Below are 20,773 nucleotides of genomic sequence, written 5' to 3' on the forward strand. Positions count from 1 at the left end.
TCAAGCCAAATTTCACTTTAAATGTCAGTACCTGCTCTGCACCTCCTCTAATGTATTGTCTATTTTAGCCCAGTCCAGTGTACAAACTGGAAACTCAGCTAGCCATCAGGAATGAAAACATAATGAAAAAAAAAAAAAAAAAAAATATATATATATATATATATATATATATATATATATATATATATATATATATATATATATATATATATATATATGAGAGTTTTTAGATGTAGGATGTATAAAAAAATGTGTCTTCTGTGTGTATGATTCTGCCTTATTGTCCATTACATATCTCTCCACTATAAAGGGATTCAATAAAAATGTGCTTTCCAATTAAAGCTGATCTGTAAACAATCTGAACTTTTTTTCAAACCTTGGAAAAGAGTGAAATTTCCCTTTAAATACACTGAGATTTACATATACATTTGCATTTACGGTATTTAGCAGTCGCCCTTATCCAGAGCGTCTCACAAAAGTGCTTTGTTTGTTTGTGTAGTTTGTAGAGACTAGAATCAAGAGATACACCAAGCTTTGCAAGTTTAGAACCCTTTAAAGATTAATTTAGGAACTTTTTTAAAAAGATGACATGACAAAAGTCAACATTTCTCCCAAATTCCAAATAAAAATATGGCCTTTTAGAGCATTTATTTGCAGAAAATAAGAAACGGCTGAAATAACAAAAAAGATGCAGAGCTTTCAGACCTCAAATAATGCAAAGAAAACAAGTTCATATTCATAAAGTTTAAGAGTCCAGAAATCAATATACGGTGGAATAACCCTGGTTTTTAATCACAGTTTTCGTGTATCTTGGCATGTTCTCCTGGCTGTGATCATCCATCTTCCTCTTGATTATAATCCATCATTTTTAAGTGGTCTCATTTTTTTTCAGAGCTGTATATACACTGGTTATAATAAAAATAATTATTTTTTACTATACATACTATATATTATACAGTGTACGCTGATACAGTGTTTAGTATATATTATATAGTACAGTGTACAGTATACAGTGTATTGACTGTATTATTACATTAGCATGCAGTATGTGCCATATATCCATACACCCAATCAGAGCGCAGGGGGCGTGTCCTGGCGGTAAACGGGTGAGAAGTGCAGTAGGTGCGGGGCGCATTCCACTGAGGTAAAATCAGAGCGCAGTGGGCCAGGTGTTCACACCCCTCAGTTCTCTCCACTTCTATCATTAAAGCGGACTTTCCCCGAGTTTTCCTGAGCTCACACTGAGAGCCGAGAGAGGAGAATGTGACTGAAACAGTTTTATATCGAGTCTGGTGGAGTTGTGAAGAGCGAGCTGAAGGAGGAAAGTTGGGCTTTAGTTCACCTGAGGAAAGATGGATCGAGTTTCTCATCGAGAGCTGAAGACTCTGTAAGCTCCCGGAACAGGTGTGACAACGAATGAAGGTTAGTGATTTTTTTAAACTGAACTTCCTCAGTGTTTATCAAGCCGGTTGTGTATGGGGGGACCTGTCCTCGTGTTGTGTAAATACACGTTGGTTATACCGCGTTTACAGTTCACTCTCCCATTTCCTTATTGGGGAAAGTCCAGGATTGATAACCGTGTGAGCGCAGTATTGGGTAGTCCTCTCATAACAACACCAAAATGGCACCCAACAGCACCACGCAGGCCCCTTTACACAGTAAACTAAAAATTAAACTTCTCACAACTGCCCTCATACTCTCTGTTATACCAAACTTACTGTCTCTACTTATTTAGCTATAAGAGACTTACAGATATTAGCTATAGGCGACTTATAGATATAAGCTATAGGAGATAATTAGCTATGAGGGACTGAAATATATTATCTATATGGGACTTACACTAGACACGAACTGTGTGGAGTTTTAGATTTTAGCTATAGGGGATAATCAGCTATAAGTACCTAAAAACTAGATATAGGGGACATAAACTGGACACTTACTGTCTGTACTTATAGATAATCAGCTATAGGGGACTTATAGTGGACACTTACTGTGTGGACTTTTAGATATCAGCTATAGGAGATAATTAACTATAAGTCACTTATAAATATTATCTATAGGGGACTTTTAGATATTAGCTAACAGAGATCATGAGCTATAAGCGACTTATATATATTAGTTATAGAGAACCTATACTGGACACTTACTTTGTGGACTTACAGATAATTAGCTATAAAGGACTTATACTGGACACTTACTGTGTGGACTTTTAGATATTAACTATAGGAGATCATTAGCTATAAGCGACTTATACATATTAGTTATAGAGGACTTATACTGGACACTTATGTCTGCACCTATAGTTAATTAGCTATAAGGGACTTATACTGGACACTTACTTTGTGGACCTATAGATCTTAGCTATAGGGCACTTATAGATAATTTGTTATAAGGGACTTATCCTAGACACTCACTTTGCGGATTTATGGATAATTAGCTATAAGGGACTTATACTAGACACCTCCTGTGTGGACTCATAGATAATTAGCTATAGTGGACTAATAGAAATTAGCTATAGGAGACTCATACTGGACTTATACGGAGTTCACATTTAAAGTGTAATGTAATTTTAAGTATCATTGTAGCTCCTGGACTGCCTTTTACTTTTAGCATTTTTGTTTAGCCTAACACGTTCACAAAAAAAGAAAAGCAACTATCCATCTAACTCCAGGTCCTATGCTGGTAGATGCTGGTTGTAGGAAAACTGGTTGCCCTTCAAGTTTATAGGAAACAAACACTTCTTCTCATTAATATCTTTTCACTGAAGCTCTTTTTTAGAAGCAAATTTTCTATTCATTTCAGTGAATTTGTTTTTAGGCCCAGAGAATGAGAAGTTAACCAAGCCAAACGTATCACTCCTACACTTAATCAACACAAGTTCTCCCTCTCTTTATTTGTAGGGGAGATGGGGTGCTGCTGGAGATGGTGCTACCGGACCTGCACCTGCTTCTTATCTGAGGACGAAAGAAAATCCATCGCTATAGACAATGAAATAAGAAGAATCATCGAAAAGCAGAAAAAGAAAGAGCGCAGAGAGATCAAAGTGCTTCTGTTAGGTAAGTGCTGGTACAGTTTAAACAACATGTGGAAGTTGTCACAGAATAACACTTTGTTGATGAATTAAAGGTGGCAAATCTGTAATAAATAAATAAATACTGAAATAAATATTGATGCAAAAAGTTATGAACTAACAGCATCTTGTTGTATGTAGTTTATTTACTTAGCTTTTCTCAGTATTTTTTTTAGTATTTTTTTCAAAACTTTCTATAACCTGTACAATACAGTGTATACATACACTAAACAGATAAAGTTTTGTTTCTGAGCAGATTTTTTTTATCCTTCATCCAAAACCTTGTTTTTGGTAGATTTTTTGTCTATATATATGAAATTCACTCAAATCTTTGTGAAAGCGTTGGTGATTCTGGATTGTACTGTCCTATAAAACGTAATAGTAATTGTCTACGACTCTCTTTTTAATCAAGTTATTGTGAATTGCAGTCTGGACACTTTGCACTTTGTCCAGAGTTCTTAAAAGCCCTTTTGGTCATATCCTCCAGCCAGATGTCTTTTAGATCTCATAGACTGTCGGGCTTTGTCCAAACAGTACTTAGACCGTATTTTAACCGTTCACTTTTGACTTAATTTTTTCACTTAGACCACTTAGTAGCGTTTTTGAAGCGCTTCTGAATCTCATCTTGCTCGTCTGGATGCTCTGCAGCATTCTTCAAACGTTAAGTTTGGTGACAAGATTGCAGATAAGGTTTCTTTCTTGTAGGCCTTTTAGGAAATTGTATTTGTAAAAGCAGTGCTGCACAGTGGAATGGTGCTCCACCACTTTTGACTTGAACCATAAACCTTCCTGGCTCTTGGTTCTTGACAGACACACTGAGGGTGCTGATTTGGGGGTGCTGTCATCTTTGATTGGATTCTGGAAATGATGATTTAATAGAATCCCCATCTAGAAGCAGAATGATAAGCATTACCATAAACTATGTGGTTTGTGTGGTAATTGGTAAGAACAGTTTACAACAGACAAAAGAGTATGATACTATGCAGATAATCTAACATTAAGAAGTAGGCTAGCCTCAAAAGTATGTATGTCATGAATTCCTGTACAAAGTATGTGAGTAACCGTCTTTGTGAAGCCCATGACAGTGGTTTGTTTTCGTAAGGCTTCTGATGTGGCCGTTCCTTTAACTCACTTAAGCTGTGACCCCGCTGTCGGTTCGGTGTGATAGTGCCTGCTCGCTGGTCTCATTAGCAAATATTTGCTCTTTGAAAACCAGTGATTAAAATGAGGACAGCTTTAGCAGCTGTGATTCCCCTACAGCAAACAGCAACTGCGTGTTTGAAAGCATCATTAGGAGTCATACTTCCTGACAGAAGATTCACTTCACTGACAATATTTCAGTATTTGCCTTTGTATTTATAGCTAAACAAATTACAGCAGTAGGATTTCTCAACACCTCAAATTCTTGGTAGAGATCTGCCCGTATGCACGCCCTGTGACATGCTTCATCAGCCTGTCTGCTTGTGATTAAAACATCTCAACAGGATAGTTTGCATTCCAGTATATCCAGTGCTGTATCGGCAGTCCTGCCCAAACGGGCTTGTCTGTTAACTAAGGAGAAAGGACAATAGAAGATTCTCCTTAAGAGACCACGTAAAAATGATGAGTTTCTTTGATTTCACCAAATTGAAAACCTCTGGAATATAATAAAGAGGAAGATGGATGATCACAAGCCATCAAACCAACCTACTGCTTGAATTTTTGCACCAGGAGTGGCATAAAGTTATCCAAAAGCAGTAGGTAAGACTGGTGGAGGAGAACATGCCAAGATGCATGAAAACTGTAATTAAAAAACAGGGTTATTCCACCAAATATTGATTTTTGAACTCTTAAAACTTAATGAATTTGAACTTGTATGCTTTGTGTCATTTGAGGTCTGAAAGCTCTGCATCTTTTTTGTTATTTCAGCAATTTCCATTTTCTGCAAATAAATGCAAAATCAGAGAAACTGATTCAGAAACTGAAGTGGTCTCTTACTTACTACTCTTACTTAGTTTGTCTAGAGCAACCTTAGCCTAGACGATCTTGTTGTGAACTGAAGAAGCACATGTCATCAGCACACTGCTGTCTAACCTTTCTACATTCCTTAGAAGAGTGCTTCTTAATTCCAGTCCAGGAAGTCCAGTGTCCAGTCGAGTCGCCTGTTTAAACACACCTGGTTCAACACATCAGTTAATTGCCAAGATTTAGTGGGTGTGTGAACAGGAAAATCACCAAACTGTGAGTTGAAGAGCTCTGTTATAGGCAGAGTGGGTGTGTTCAAGCAGGAAAAGCACTACTGCATGTGGGATGCAAGAACTGTACAACTTAATATGGAATACCAGGAAGTTAAACAGAATACATGTTAATCGAAGGAAGAATGAATTCTTCCAAACGGATTCTGAAGATGAAAAGTGAATGGCTTCATTATTCAACAGGCTAAGCATACCTAAAACAAGGCTAGGCTAGGTTGCTTGATCAATCTCCTGGACAATTTAACACTATTAGTGTTGATTTAACACTGAAAAATGTACTGTGTATGACATCATAATGAACTAACACATACGGCTCTGAAAAAAATTAGGAGACCACCTCTGTTTCTGAATCAGTTTCTCCGATTTTGCTATTTATAGGTTTATGTTTGAGTAAAATAAACCTTGTTTTATTCTATAAACTACAGACAAAATTTCTCCCAAATTCCAAATAAAAATATTGTCATTTAGAGCATTTATTTGCAGAAAATGAGAAATAGCTGAAATAAAAAAGAAGAAAACAAGTTCATATTTATAAAGTTCAGAAATCAACATTTGGTGGAAGAATTCAGGTTTTAATCACAGTTTTCATGCATCTTGGCATGTTCTTCTCCACCAGTCTTGCACACTGCTTTTGGATAACTTTATGCCACTCCTGGTGCAAAAATTCAAGCAGTTCAGCTTGGTTTGATGGCTTGTCCTCTCTTCCTCTTAATTTTATTCCAGAGGTTTTCAATTTGGTAAAATCAAAGAAACTCATGATTTTTAAGTGGTCTATTATTTTTCCAGAGCTGTATATCTGCCTATTTAGCCTATGGCAATTTAGTCCTGTGTATTCATTCTGCATTTATAATCATTTATTTGCTTTTTGAATGTTCAGTGCTGTTTGAATGAGGCACAACACAAAGCAGCCAATCAGAACAGAAATATGTTACATGTGTATGTATACATAAATAACAAATACAGCCTGTTTAGTAAAGAAAAAAATGGTACTATAAAAAATAATTGTGACTGTTTTAAAACATAGTACATCACACCAATGTACCTTTTATTATAGTATACATAACTTCCTAATGACAAAAGATCTTTTTGCTTTGCATAACTATTTCACTCCCTATATCTCTGTTCTTCTGCTAGGCACTGGAGAAAGTGGGAAAACCACCTTTATCAAGCAGATGAGGATCATCCATGGAAAGGGTTACTCAGAGGAGGACAGACGCGCATTTACTAAACTGGTTTTCCAGAATATCTTCACTGCAGTGAAGGCCATGACGGGGGCCATGTCTGCCCTCAAGATCCCCTATGCCATCCAGCAGAATGAGGTAAGCAGATCTGGCCCTGCATGTCTTTTAAACAAAGTCTGCACTTTAGAGGCAACTTTTTCCATCCTGTTTTTATTATACTGTTTACAAAAATAGATGATGCAATAATCAACAATGAAAAACATTCATTGATTGATCCATTTATATAAGTCCATTTTAGTTTGACTTGACTGAATTATTTAAAAATGTGTGTATTAGGTCATACGTTTGGGAAATATGCAGGTCAAGAGTGACACAAGCAGCAAGGAAATAATAGTTATATTTAATAATGTGTTTATTACACAAAAATCATTTTTTTTACAATGTATGTATATTATTTAACAAAATAGTGACTATGCACCATGATGCATTTTAAAAGATTTATTCAATATTTGTTCATTTAGGGTGTATAGTATATGCTTACGTTATCTATCTATCAAACATGTTTGTACAGTTACCAGCCTCAAATTCTGATCTCCACTTTTTAAATATGAGACATTCTGCATGTTATTAGCATTATATAATACATATCTAATATTTCTCATTGCTACAACTAGTTACCTGATTGTTGTAAAATTACAGAACAAGAATATTAAGATTATTATATATTTTTATCTGCAACCATTGTATTTATATTGTTAAAAATTCTGAATATATATACATGTACTTTATAATCCAATTATAAACAGATTTCTGCATTAATCTGAATATTAAGTAGTCATATAGCAATTTGATAGTTGGATTTTAACTTTTCAGTTTTTTCAGTTTGCAGAGGCAAGAAAACATACTGTGGTACTGGAAATAAGCAGATAGTGCTTAACACAACACCCACAAGATAGTGACAAACACATTTAGAGTGATGCTGAAACTGAAAAGAGGGCTGACTTCACATATATTGGAGGAAACATGTGCTAGTCTTTTCCCTCCTTTTGCTGTGGCATCACCAGTGATATACAGCTGACCAGTGATAAGATCATCTTTTGCCAAGATTTTAATTATTTTTTTTATTTTTAAGTATAAGACATTGAATTTTATCTGTGTGCCAAATTAAAACACAATTGTTAATGATTTAGGAAAGATTACAGTAAAAAGTGATCTTTTTAATTTATGTTTAAATTAAATTTATACGAGGTTAAGGCAGATCTGAAACCATTTAATGACAGCCACACCATGACAGTGACTCAGAAGGCAGAAAAAAGACTAAAACACTGGCTGAAGACAATAGAAAAACATAACCACAATGTGTCATTCAGACACAGCACTTTTTTGGGGCAGACAAACCTGCTGGATTATTTTAAAAGTCACTCTAAAAGCAGCCAGCAGATGGAAGAGGAAACGATCCTGACTTGTCTCTGAAGATGAAGTGAAATGTGTCCTCGTATTCAGAAAACTGTGGGAGCTCAGAGGTTTTGTCTGTATATTTTACGTATTCCTGAGTAAATGAAACATTAGGAAGTTGTGAATAACTGTGCAGAATGTGCATACTGAAATCATGAACTTTACTCAGCCATGATTTCATTTCTTTCTCAATATTCACAGGTGTATGCACAGTTGGTTCAAGATGTAAACATTCTTCAAGTGACACAGCTGGAGCGCAGATATGTGGATGCCATTCAGCGCCTTTGGGCAGACTCCGGCCTTAAAATGTGCTACGAACGCCGGCGAGAGTATCAGCTCCTGGACTCCACGGAATAGTAAGTCAGGCCAAAACTTGACGAGTAGACGAGACAGCCCGACAGGTATAGATAAGAAACATAATGTAAAATGATGTACAGCAGTTTTACAAATATAGTTATCAATTGGTATGCACAAAAAAACGTCAGAAAATTGATTAAAAAACCCACTTTCGAACAATGACTAACTAATTTTAGCCTAATTTAGGTAACAGTGACTACACAATGAAAGTGATTTTCCGCTGCGGCAGCACTTTACTGGGCTGAAATACGCAAAAAGGAGCCAAAAAGACGTCAGAGTTGTCTAAAAACAGAAAGGAGGACTCCTTATAGCCACAGGGCAGAATGAAGTCTGAGCTCACACAGGGATTTCATTCTCTCATCAACTCAGCGATACAGGTTGGCTGCTGTTTTAAAATATATTTAAAAAAATTCAGCTCAAAAATCCCTTAAAGGAGAACTCAGGTGTAAAATTGACTTTGAGTGCAGTAAAACATGGTAAAAGGTAAATTACCTTTGTTGAATAGCACACCACCGCTCTCATACAGCTTTCTAAGATTAATTTTGTGCTTTTTGCCCGGCACTGTACCAGGGCATATTTTGCCTCAATAAATCAATTTTTACACCGTTATCCAGGCTCGAAGTAGCTCCACACCTCTGGAGAGCCCTGACATTTAAAATGAGGCATTAATACTTTTAAAAGTGCACAAGAAGCTTATTAAAAACCACTGTTTACATCCCATACTGCTGGGAAATCTCCGGGTGCCGCCATCTTTGTACTTATAATGTCAGACACAAATATATATATATATGCAGCAGCCGGCGCCAGGAGGCAGGCTATGCGGAGTCTATGTATATATGTCATATTGAAGGTTTCATTTTTGTCTAAACCACCTTTTTAATGAGTAAACAGTCGCAATAAGATGAATAATTGACTAATGTGGCTTAGAATTAATGGGTTAGGGGAAATGTTCAGAGGTTTAACATGTTCTGGAATGCTATGGTGTGGCCTACATTTTCATTAGGGCTGTCAATGTAAAGGCATTAATGCACACAATTTATTTGGAATCAGTAACGCTTTATTATTTTTAAAGAGCAAATTATTTACGCAACCAAGTTTGACCCCAACTTCTGCTGTAATCTGCCCCTGCCCCTGTAATCACAGAATATTGTTGCAATTAATCTAATTAAATTTTTACTTTTTATGCTTTTTTTTACACAAAACCAGGTCTGTCCACCAGATGGTGCCACCTTACTGCCTTAGAAATAAAGCCTGAACAAAAACTATAAAAAAGCTAATAAATCCTGCTGAAATCATCTTCAGTGATTAGGCTTATATTAGCCTGTTTTGTCATTTTTGTTTCTCCATCAAGACTCTGTTAGATCTCTGTTAGATCAATCAGTGAGTTTACAAACAAATTTGAGTGCCCATTAATTAAATTCTGCATTACTCATTATCTTTTCCTATAATAGACAAAGCGAGGAATTTTCCTTTTACCTTTTACCGTCATGTCCTTCTTTCTCTGTCACAGACTTCCTGTTCCTCTGCCCCTCTCTCTTTTATATGTCCTCTATTACTGCGCTCTCAATTCTGAGAACATTTCAATGATAAGAAACACAAACAAATCCAGGACTACATTTAATTAAGCCCCAGGCTAAGTGAGCTCTAACTTCAGATTTAATGACTTCCATGTGTTCCTTGCCTAATTAGCTTTTCTTTTATACTGGCTTCATGCAAAAGTTTGAGCACTCCTGGTCAAAAGTTTTGTTAATGTGGATTGTTTTAAAGAAAAGAAGATGATCTGATGATCCTTAGACGACATAAACATAAACATTATGTTCACTATTTTATGTAAGATAAGTGCATGATTTTGGTTTTGTTTTTATTTTCAGAGTGAAAAAATGGCTTTTTGTTAGGGCTTCAGATTTTTATGGCTACAGCTTGTTAGGGCTACAGCTTGTTAGGGCTTAAGCTTGTAAGGGCTACAGATTGTTAGGGCTACAGCTTGTTAGGGTTACTTGTTAGGGCTTTAGCTTGTTAGGGCTACTTGTCAGGGCTTCAGATTTTTAGGGCTACAGCTTGTTAGGGTTACAGCTTGTTAGGGCTTCTTGTTAGGGCAACAGCTTGTTTCCAGTCCTTGTTAGGAAAGGCTAGTGGAGACAAATGTGCACCTCTTTATTGTTTAGTTCATGAATGAGTCATCATAACAAAACCTTTTTTGTGTTGTCCCCACAAAATTCAGCATATGTTAAACAACCCTGATTTATTTTAGAAATGCACCCTATGGACTACCTAGGAATCTCACAGAAGGAAGAATGAGCAAATCATCCAACCAGGAAGCTATAAGATATTCAAGCTATTACAGTAACTGTAATAAAATATTTGCCCAGGAGTGCCCAAACGTTTTCCTTCTACTAAGAAAAAACATTAATGTGTATCATCCATGTAATAAAATTAACACTTCTCCCATTCATTTGTTTCTATGGGAATATCATAAGAATACTACTTGTTATACTTGTTGCACGATACTATCAACCTTTTTTGCAGCTTCCTGACAAACCTGGACCGTATTGCAGCCTCAGACTACATCCCCACAGCCCAGGATGTGCTCCGGGTGCGTTTTCCAACCACCGGCATTAACGACCACTCCTTTGTGGTGGAGAATATCACACTCAGGTATAGTAATTAGCAAGCAATAGCTCAGATTTCACTGAGCACGAAATTATTTATGACACTGAGACACGTAGGTAACAGAAAGGTGGCGTGACCGTCAATACTGAGATTGTTGACGAGCAGAGTCGCTGCATGCGACTGCTTTTCTCGCCACGCTTGATTTATTCTAATTTTTCATGACGGCATTAGAAATTCTGGGATGCAGCATTGTGTCCCGAGCTATTAATGTTCTCTGTCTAGCCCATTTCGCCCTTGTTAAATGAATGACATGATCAGACAGGTCCATTACTTAGCAAATCAATCCCAAATGCTGAGCAGAAAAAAAACAAAACAATACTGCACAGAGTGACAAATCAAATATGTCAATTGTTCATTTTATGCCTGGTGTGGTGCACAGCTCATTTGTGCACAGTATATTGCCCTACTGTGGAGATAACTGGAGGCGACTGCGGAGTTGCAGTTGCTGTTTGACAACAAGAAAGAAAAGTCTGGCTTCATTGAAAATGTCCATCTTGTCCATTTTGTCTGATTATTTACATTTGAATGCATTTTAAGTCCATTTTAGTTAATTGGATAACAGTCCTGTGGTTTTCTTTAACCAAAACATGTTGCAAATTTTTCTGTTAGTTGCAAAGCTTGTAGTCAAAAAATAAAGACTTTAAAGATAGCATATTAATATGGATTGGTGTTGGTACTGTCCATCATTTTGTAGGTGATACCCAAGAGGACAAATAAGAATAATTCAATTCAATGATAAAATAATGTTTTGTTCTTTTAGATGTTACATTAAAAGCCTCAAAAAGACTCTAGACTACTAATTGACAGTAAACTACCATTCTAAAAAACATTAAAACCAGTGAATGATCTTTAAAGATCAAGCTGGTTGAAAAGCTGGTCATCCAGGCACACGCTTGCTAAACTAGTTGGTGATGCTGGTCAAGCTTGTTTGTACTAGTTATCTGGCTTGGTCAGGTTTTTTATGCTTGTAGACCAGCTAAACCAACAAAGCTATGACCTATACTGATCCAGAACTAAGCTGACCAACCAGTTTAACCAGCTAAACTAGCTTGGAAATAGAACAGATATTGTGATATTGTGGGATGTGTCATGTTATTCATGTTTTGTGACTCAAGATATAAATTGAATTGTATTGTAGGGCTTTCATCCCTTATTTAGTAGTTTAAATCCATATTTCAGGTTCAAGCCAGTAACCTGAATATTTTATACCTTAAACTGAAGATGACTTGGGTATGGGCTTAAGCTACGTGGCTTACTTGAAGAGTTAGCAATCATTTGTAGAGCTCTTAGGTGGCCTTCTGCTTTTGAAGCGTTCTTAGGGAGATAATTGGTATTAAGTGATAGTCCTTACTCTCCCCCATCACTCAGTGTGATGGTAGATAGGAAGCACTTAGGAAAGCACTGGTGGCATCATGTGATTGTGTCCTAGTCCCAGCTAGTTGGTAGGAGTTGGAAATTATAAAACTGGTGTAAGTACTGTCAGGAATTTTATTTGACATACACCATGTTAGAACCAGTGTGCACAGAGTGCAAATATACTGTTTTATACAGCGTGTTGCTGCATCTTTACAGCCACATCATATCGCAGTTTCCCACCATTTGAAAACAGCAGCTGATGTGTTAAACAAATACAGATGTTCTGTACCGTATGTTTGCCGTCCTAGATGATATCCAATAGTTAGTAACTGCATCGGGAACCACCTACTCAGATCATGCAATGAGTAATGCTTGCTGCACACACTGATTCATCAAAACACCCACATAATCACTCATCTGGAACAGTGATTCTGAAACAACTCACAAAAAAACACATTGATAACATTATTATTGTTAGGAGAGTAAACTTGTATATTGCAGCCTTTTTTTATATCGTCATATTGTAAGAATTATTAAGAAATGATATTATGCTGTGCTGCCTAAAAGACTTAAACTTCACATCTTCTCTTTGCTGTAGGATTGTGGACGTGGGGGGACAGAAGTCAGAGAGGCGGAAGTGGATTCACTGCTTTGAGAATGTGACGTCGCTCATCTATCTGGCCTCCCTCAGCGAGTACGACCAGGTCCTGGAGGAGAACAACCGGGATGTGAGTGAAGGATTTTCTTCTCTTCACTCTGTCTTTTATTGCCTCCTCATCTCTCTCTATTAGAGGGGAATCATGTTTTGTATTAGCTAGTATTTATTAGCCTCATCATTTTTAAACATCCCTGCATTTTCTGTTTATTTACCCTCTTCCCTAAAGTCCAATGGCTTGGTTACAGTATTATTTTACACGTAACTAATAAGAGAGCTCATTTATTTGTCTCTGTGTGACCTTATAACTATGGGTTTCAAAATAAAATCCTGATTGGATCTTTTTCGTATAGCATTTAACAAACAAAACACTTTTTGTTAAAAAAACTAAACATTAAAATGTAGTAATAGTGTAATAATTGCATTATTCTACTAAATAAACAGTTTTTTTATTCCCATAAATAATTAAATAGGTGCTTGCAGGTTATATATAAAAATATGATGTTGGGCTAGATATATACAGTATTTATTTGTATTAGTATCTTTTTAATAAAATATAGAATTAGTCCACATTCTTTAATTACTGACACTGTCCAAAATATTTTCAGGAATTTACAAATTTATAATTTTTTACAAACTTCATAAACATGTCTAGGCTGAATGACTGTGGTAAAATCCTCCTCTTCTCTGTCCCCCTGATGTAGAACCGGATGCAGGAGAGTCTAACACTGTTCTACACCACCATCCACTCAAACTGGTTCGCCAATGCCTCCATCATCCTCTTCCTCAACAAAATGGACATCCTAGCTGAGAAGATCAAGAAGTCAGACCTGAACCTTTACTTTGCTAGCTTCAGAGGTACGGTGGATCTGCTACATTTTACACACACATACATACACACACACACACACACACATACCTGGGCTAAGAGTGTGTTCCCTGGTCAGCAGTGTTTATGGAAGGGTACCTGCATATCTGTATATCTCCAAATCTCCACTTTCTCACTTGCCTTTGTTACCCATGGCAACCAGGTTCGTCCCTCGGCTATGATGGCTGTTTGTACGAAGGGCTTTGTGATACCTGTGGTGCAGGGAGAACTCGTTTCGCTTTAATTGTAATAATCGAAACAGAAAATTTAAGGAATTTTACCCAAAGTCAGTGATCCAGCCTGTCATGGCAATAGTAATGCATCTGTGTATCCAAGATTGGAGTAAAATTAACAATAGATGTCTGTCTCTGCTATTTGTTCTTAAATGAGTACAGTGCTGATTTCACTTTTGTTTTAAACAGCAAAAAAGATAATAAAAATGTGGCATTGCATATCCCGCAGTGTGAATATTACAGAAATATTATCTGGGGTATAATTTATTGTGCAGCCCTATTCAATAAAAGGTGCATCTATCAGTATAGTGCATCCCCATGGTGCATATTACTAAGTACTTTTAAGATGTGCCATTAAGTGACATTACAAAAAAAAAGAATATTCACTATAAACTAAACAGAGCTTTAAAACAGTCCAATACCAAACCCCCCAAACTGTTGTTGGTAACAGTCTTGGCACATTTACTAATTGTGAGTCAGTCAATCAGTTTTTAGTGTGGGCGGAGAGTGTTTTTTTCCACTCCTGGATGGGATGCGTTCAGGAGCATCGTGGATCATATCAAAACTAATTTCTCCTCTGAATTCTCTAAAGTATACCCATGTCTGGTAAAAGTAAAAAAACAATGAATGAGTCTGGGGGTACCTCCCTGAAATACTTTTTTTTTGCAACTTGGGATATCTGCTTTAATCATCATTATAAAAGAAAAAAAGGCGAATTTATTTCTGAGACATAAAATGCCGGTAAAATAGGCATCTTCAAGTCATATGCTTACTATTCATGTATTATGTGTAATCTTTACAGTATTTCTGTGCTGTTAAACTGGGTATTCCTAATTTCTGAGTTTTTCATACTTTGTCATTTGTTTTTTTTTGTTTTTTTCTTTTACTGTGTTTATTCTTTACACCGCACTGACTGTTTCTCTTCTACTTCTCTTTTCTCTTTGGACATCTCACATGCAGGCAAGAAACGGGATCCGGAGGATGCTAGGAATTTTATTCATGAAATGTATAAAGAACAGGCCAAGAATGAGGAGAAGCAGAGCAAGAACATCTACAGTCACTTCACTTGCGCCACAGACACCAACAACATCCGCATGGTCTTCAGTGATGTTAAAGACACGGTGCTGATCAAGTCTCTGCAGGAGTATGGAGTGCTGTGACCACCCCAGAACACTGAGGACCTCACCTTTCTGCTGAAGACTGAAGAGAAACATACCAAGTTCATCTTTTTCCTGCTAAACATCCAATCGTTTTGGGTGATACAGTTTTGGGTGACATTGCCTACAAAATAAAAACAACCTACAGTGGAAAGAATTTATGACGCTTTCCTAAAGAGATTCTTACATGGGGTTCCATTTCCTTCAGCCATGCAACTTTTTTTTTTTTTTTTTTTCGCCTGTGTTAGAGGTTGACACAGGGCAGGATGATGGTGAAGGTGGACGTGATGTGGCTGCTAGAGAGGGAAGAAAGGTCACTGTAGAGGGAAAGCAAATTCCCTCAGTCGTAACGTTAGAATGAAGGAAAATCTTCCCAACAGCTCTGAGATCTAGATCTGAGGGAATAGAACCCATGCTAGAACTGGGGTAAGCTCCTAAAAGCATAGGGTTGCTAATTCTGTTTTAATTAGTTATTTAATTGCTTTTCTTATTGGTATTAAAGTCAGAGTGTTTCTGACAAAGTCCTTCATATATTCCATAGTACATTAGTGTGGGATGATTGTGTTAAAATTCAATATCATAATATAAATTAAGGTATCAAGCTATATTAACCCATGCTTTCTGCTACTTCTGAGTGCTGCTACTTCATGTACAGGAATATCTCCTGGTATACTTTGCTTATGACTGTTTAGTTCTGTTCTGCTACTCTTAAAACAAAAGCTTATTTAAAAAAAGAAAATCACTTTTTGTTAATATATTTCTGTCTACACAGAAATGAAAAAGTAGTCCTGTATGGGGTGATAGTAGATGTTTAATTTGTTCCAAATTACACAGTACTCTCTATGAAGAAGTCCTTTGCAAGAAAAGCACATGCCTCCTCTGATACAGCTCTATCGATATTTCAAACTGCTGCTGATGCAGCATTGCTGAGTAGCATCACAGCGAGCTCGGAGGAAAGCGAAGTGACCAGGTTCCGATACATCAGCTCACAGACGCCCTGTGCTGAGTGACATTACCCTTTAGAGTGATGAGGGGAGATAGCGCCATCTACCCACTCAGAGAGAGCCAGGCCGACTGTGCTCTCTCAGGGCTTCGACAGCTAATGGCAAACTGCATGAGCAGGATTTAAACCGGCGATCTCCTGATCATAGTGGCAGAGCTTTAGACTGCTGGACCACTCTGAGCCCCAGTAAGGAGAGTTTCCAGTATCGTGCAGCTTTAATACAAAGGATAGAATTAGTGAATTAATAGTAAAGTAGTAAAACTTCTCATTACTGCTAATGTAAAATTCCCCTATATGTTTGCAAATGTGTCTTATACTTATGAATTAACAGGCCAGATTTTTGCTGAACATTCCAATTACAAAGGCTTTCAGAAAACACTTGCAGATCTAGCAGAGTTTTGGCTTGTTAACAAGTAGGAGTGATTGATTATAGGGAGGCCCTGCCCTGTTCAGATACTGTTGAGTCATTCTGCATTGTCTGGGAGGAATGCTGCGTATCTGATCCAGTAGGTTTCTGAAGTTATGCAGGCTGTTGGTTCACTTTTGCATTGGTAGGCAGGAGGGAGGGAGGGAACACCCCCCCACACACACACATACATCACCTCTAAAGCATTCCAAATATGTGACTTAAGGCCAAAACATTACTCTAGTCACATCTGCTGAACTGACACCTACTTCCATTCCATTTACAACTAAACACTGTCCTGTCTATTCATTCCATCTTATTCCTGACCTATGTTTGCAGTAGATTTCTCCAGGCCTCATTATATACATGGGTGCTTCTAATCAGCTGTTTATATGCAGAGTCGAATAAGCAAAAGACACATATAGTTTTAAGCAGATTTAAGAAAGGAAGTTAAGTTCAGTGTAATGTACAAATTCTTATGTATTTCAAATACCATTTAAAACATTATAATAACATTACATCAAGGAATTGAGGAAGATCTAAGTGCTCCTTGTATTGTTGGGCTAACATGCCTCCAGACCTCCTTACAGCACATTGTTTAACACAGTTTGTTTCAGACAAAGCTCACCTCATTTGTTGTCAGATTAGTTTCATTTGAATGTAATGTAGAAGTGGATATGATTAACAACTGAACCCAACAAAATTTTTTATTAGAACTAAAGAACAATCATTTACAAAAAATGTGAAGTTCCAGAAGACTCTGTTCATTAGCAGCCAATGTTATGTGACTTCTGTTAAAATTAAATAATGTAACACTGAAGACAGAACTCTTCAAAAGACCACTAACTCTCCAAACACCTTTAACATACTAACTCCTTCTTTAACTCCTTCCTTTCCTCATCTATCCCACTTTTTCCCTTTGGCCTCATTTAGGTCCCATCAAGTTTTTTTTTTGTTTTTTTTTTCTTCTTCTATGTCCTCTATTTTGCTAAATGCATTATTTACATTATCAATCAAAAGTCGCTTTGGATAAAAGCGTCTGCCAAATGTAATATAATGTAACACGTTTTTGTGATTACCAGCTGGAACATCATCAAAACACACCTTAATGACATATGGTCATGTTTTTTCAGTTCTGGTCCTAAAGGCCTGGTATTCTGAGCAGTATGGTGAATGTCCTGCTCAGGTTCTTGCAAAGCAAGAACATGCATTTTTCATGGAGTGCTTCAATAGATTATACTACAAGATTCTACGCCTGATTTCCCAGTTGCCATCTGTTTTCCGAGATCGCTGACAAAAGCTTTGGAACGAAGGCCAATCAGTGTTCACTTCGGTCCCTCAGACTTTATATTTATTTTTCCTTCAGTGTTTTTGCCAAAAACAATGTTTTTAGAGAGCAGACAGTACAAACTCATCTAATGTTCCTCCAGCTGAAAGTTTGTGTAATTTATAACTCAGTGTTGCTGATCAGTCAAGCTGTAATTGTACTATTTACCAAGTAAGCAAATAAGGATAAAACATTTAAGACCCCTTTTATACCTGGTCACTTCATGCATCTTGAGAATACAGATTATATCTGGATGAGGCCACTAATATACCAGTGAAAAAGCATGTAAATGTATGTGGCAGATACTAAGTCACATGATGTGCACAGGGTTAAAAAGTTTTCTTTTTAACAGGCAACTCAAGATGGCTTAATTGTAAAAGCAAAACTATGCTTATGAAGGCAAATTAGGCTACACTCACATTACAAGCCACATTGCTCAAATACATTTTTTTGATTGACGGTTCACATTTACAAAGGGACCTGTATCTGTGTGTAATGTGAACAAATCTGCCCCTGAAACGTCTCACATTCGCACATTGATATGTATAAATGTCACCTATTTTACCACCAAGAAAACATCATATTTGAGAGACGACTCGTAGCTTTATGCATGCGTTATGAAAGCAGCTCATATGTGGAGCATCTTTTGCTGGAGTGGAGAAACAGCAAACAGCTGGTCTGAAGTACATGCTCAGGTCGAGAAGGTGAAAAAAGTCCAGGTGGTTTGCTTTTGCTGTTTTTGCAGCTATAGCTGCACAGCTGCACCAAGAGATGTGTGGATATGAGAGAGAAGCACTTAGCGCAGCGTAAAAACAAAAAGACTCATGAATTCTGTTTTGATCGTTCACATTCATGTCGCATGTCCATGATTTAGGACCACATATAACAGTGACTTAAATTTGTGATTTGGCACGTTCACACAGCCATGAAAAAAAAACAGATTTGAGCCACAATGAGCAAAACAAATCTGATTTGATTTACTTCAGCCTTGTAATGTGAGCGTAGCCTTTGTGAGGAATGTGTTGTTTGTAATTAAGTTGTATTATAAAATTAGTTGAATAGGTTTTCAAAATTAAATACTACAGCTGGTTTAAAGTAATAGCAGTTTTACTTGATACAGATTTTACACTAAGCTATTCCTTTAATGAATCATTTACCACACTCTATTTAGGTCTGAAATTTTTCTGCATTCACCTACTGTAACTGACAATACTCCTGTTTAAACACAAGCTGTATTCTTAAGTCTTAAGAGCTGCTCACGTTTTGATCACGTTCATCTCAGCGTTTACTCTTTTAACTCTGGGTGGAATATGAATGATCAGATCGTGTTAGATGAGCACAGGCTACTATGTGTGTACACAGAGAGGTAGAAAGAGTTTCTACCTCCACTTGATCAGGGCTGAATCTGAACAGGTGATGTTAGCTCTGCAAAAGATGCAAAAAAAAAAAAAGAGTGAAATATGAGTTATGAGTCATGCTGCCTTTTCTTTAGTTTATTGTTAGTCTTTGTTTGTCTTTTGCAGTTGCTTTTCAGAGGGTAGTTGAATTTTTCATTGTATATTGTTTTTTTATGTACCACACTTACCTCCCTCTCTCACTCCCTCCCTCTATAGCTATTGTCTATTCTACTACCTTTAGTTAGACAAGCCCACCTAACCACCCACACTTCACCACCGACATCCATGTAGGCTCTATAGGAGATACACAATAACAAGACTGGCCTTTTTTCTTTCAGCAGAAAGTTTTTGGTTGTTGGTTTTAAGTTGTTGGACTGACAGAAGTGCGTTCTACTGTATTTAGCACCAATATGTTATTTTCTGGTGGTTTGTATTATGTATATGCTTTTCTTGTCATGATATATGATGATGGAATTTAGGTTCCTTTGTTCTGTATAAATAAGCACATGTATGTAATATAATATCAAGTAATAAAACACCAAGGGCTTCACATTACAGTTCAATAATACTGTATGTTTCGGTTATTCCATTCATTCACCCCAAAGCTGTTCAAACACACACACACACACGAAAATCCCAACTGTACTGTTTCTAATAACTCACTGTATCTCATGCTTTTGTCTTCTAAAACGATGGAGTAAACAGAAATGTCACTGCAGGCACGTTTAATCAAATGGATCATCCAGCTTCTTCTGAGCAAATAATCATATAGGAGCTTAGCTGTGCCATTTAAAGCCGGAGCATTCCGATGTGTACCCACCCGCCCGTCAGGTGAGCCTGGTGCATTCAGCCTGGTGTTACCAGTGTGTTCTCCAACAGTTCTCACGTCTGATGTGTAGCGATGGTTATGCAATAATATTAATAATAATAATAATAGACAAAAGGCAAACTTAAGCTGTGTACTTATAGTCTACTACCAGTAATTCATGAACAGTAAAATTCCACAGCCTCATCTAAATGCTCCTGCAAATCTAATTCGATTTTGCACAATGCAAAAAAAAAAGGATCAGCTTTAAACAACACTTTGAAGGGGACAATAACAATTTATTGATGACACTGACCATCAATAAATTTTGCATTTCATTTAGAAATCAAGGAACCAGAATCTGGAGGAAGAGTGGAGAGACCCACAGTCCAAGCTGCTTGCTATTATTGCATACGACATGATATGGCACACATCAATGATCCAGTCATTACTATTACTGTCATTACAGTCATAATACTAATAATGCCCTCCAAATATTTCCATATATCCAGAATTAAATTAAAATAAATGATCCTAGACTGATATAATCTGTATCTAGTAGAGATATAATGGGAAATGAGAGCAGTGAGGATTATGAT

At 36.9% G+C, this 20,773-nt stretch overlaps 1 protein-coding gene across 1 annotated transcript; it reads left to right on the top strand.

The window, feature by feature from the left end:
* The first annotated feature begins 1,124 nt into the window (after positions 1 to 1,124).
* On the top strand, positions 1,125 to 19,908 carry LOC125782257 (guanine nucleotide-binding protein subunit alpha-11-like). The gene is made up of 8 exons (XM_049465792.1): positions 1,125 to 1,422; positions 2,901 to 3,056; positions 6,439 to 6,623; positions 8,142 to 8,296; positions 10,824 to 10,952; positions 12,922 to 13,051; positions 13,683 to 13,836; positions 15,040 to 19,908. Exons 2-8 carry the CDS (start codon positions 2,906 to 2,908, stop codon positions 15,237 to 15,239), a joined length of 1,104 nt encoding a protein of 367 aa, XP_049321749.1. The 5' UTR covers positions 1,125 to 1,422; positions 2,901 to 2,905; the 3' UTR covers positions 15,240 to 19,908.
* Positions 19,909 to 20,773: the final 865 nt, after the last annotated feature.

The sequence above is a fragment of the Astyanax mexicanus genome, chromosome 16, assembly GCF_023375975.1.
Source record: "Astyanax mexicanus isolate ESR-SI-001 chromosome 16, AstMex3_surface, whole genome shotgun sequence".
Classification (NCBI taxonomy): domain Eukaryota; kingdom Metazoa; phylum Chordata; class Actinopteri; order Characiformes; family Acestrorhamphidae; genus Astyanax; species Astyanax mexicanus.

Excerpts from the sequence above, each read along its gene's own strand:
- LOC125782257 (XM_049465792.1), top strand. The coding sequence starts at position 2,906 with ATGGGGTGCTGCTGGAGATGGTGCTACCGGACCTGCACCTGCTTCTTA. Across the intron at positions 6,624-8,141 it reads ATGCCATCCAGCAGAATGAG|GTGTATGCACAGTTGGTTCA; the intron begins GTAAGCAGATCT and ends CAATATTCACAG. Across the intron at positions 13,052-13,682 it reads TGGAGGAGAACAACCGGGAT|AACCGGATGCAGGAGAGTCT; the intron begins GTGAGTGAAGGA and ends CCCCTGATGTAG.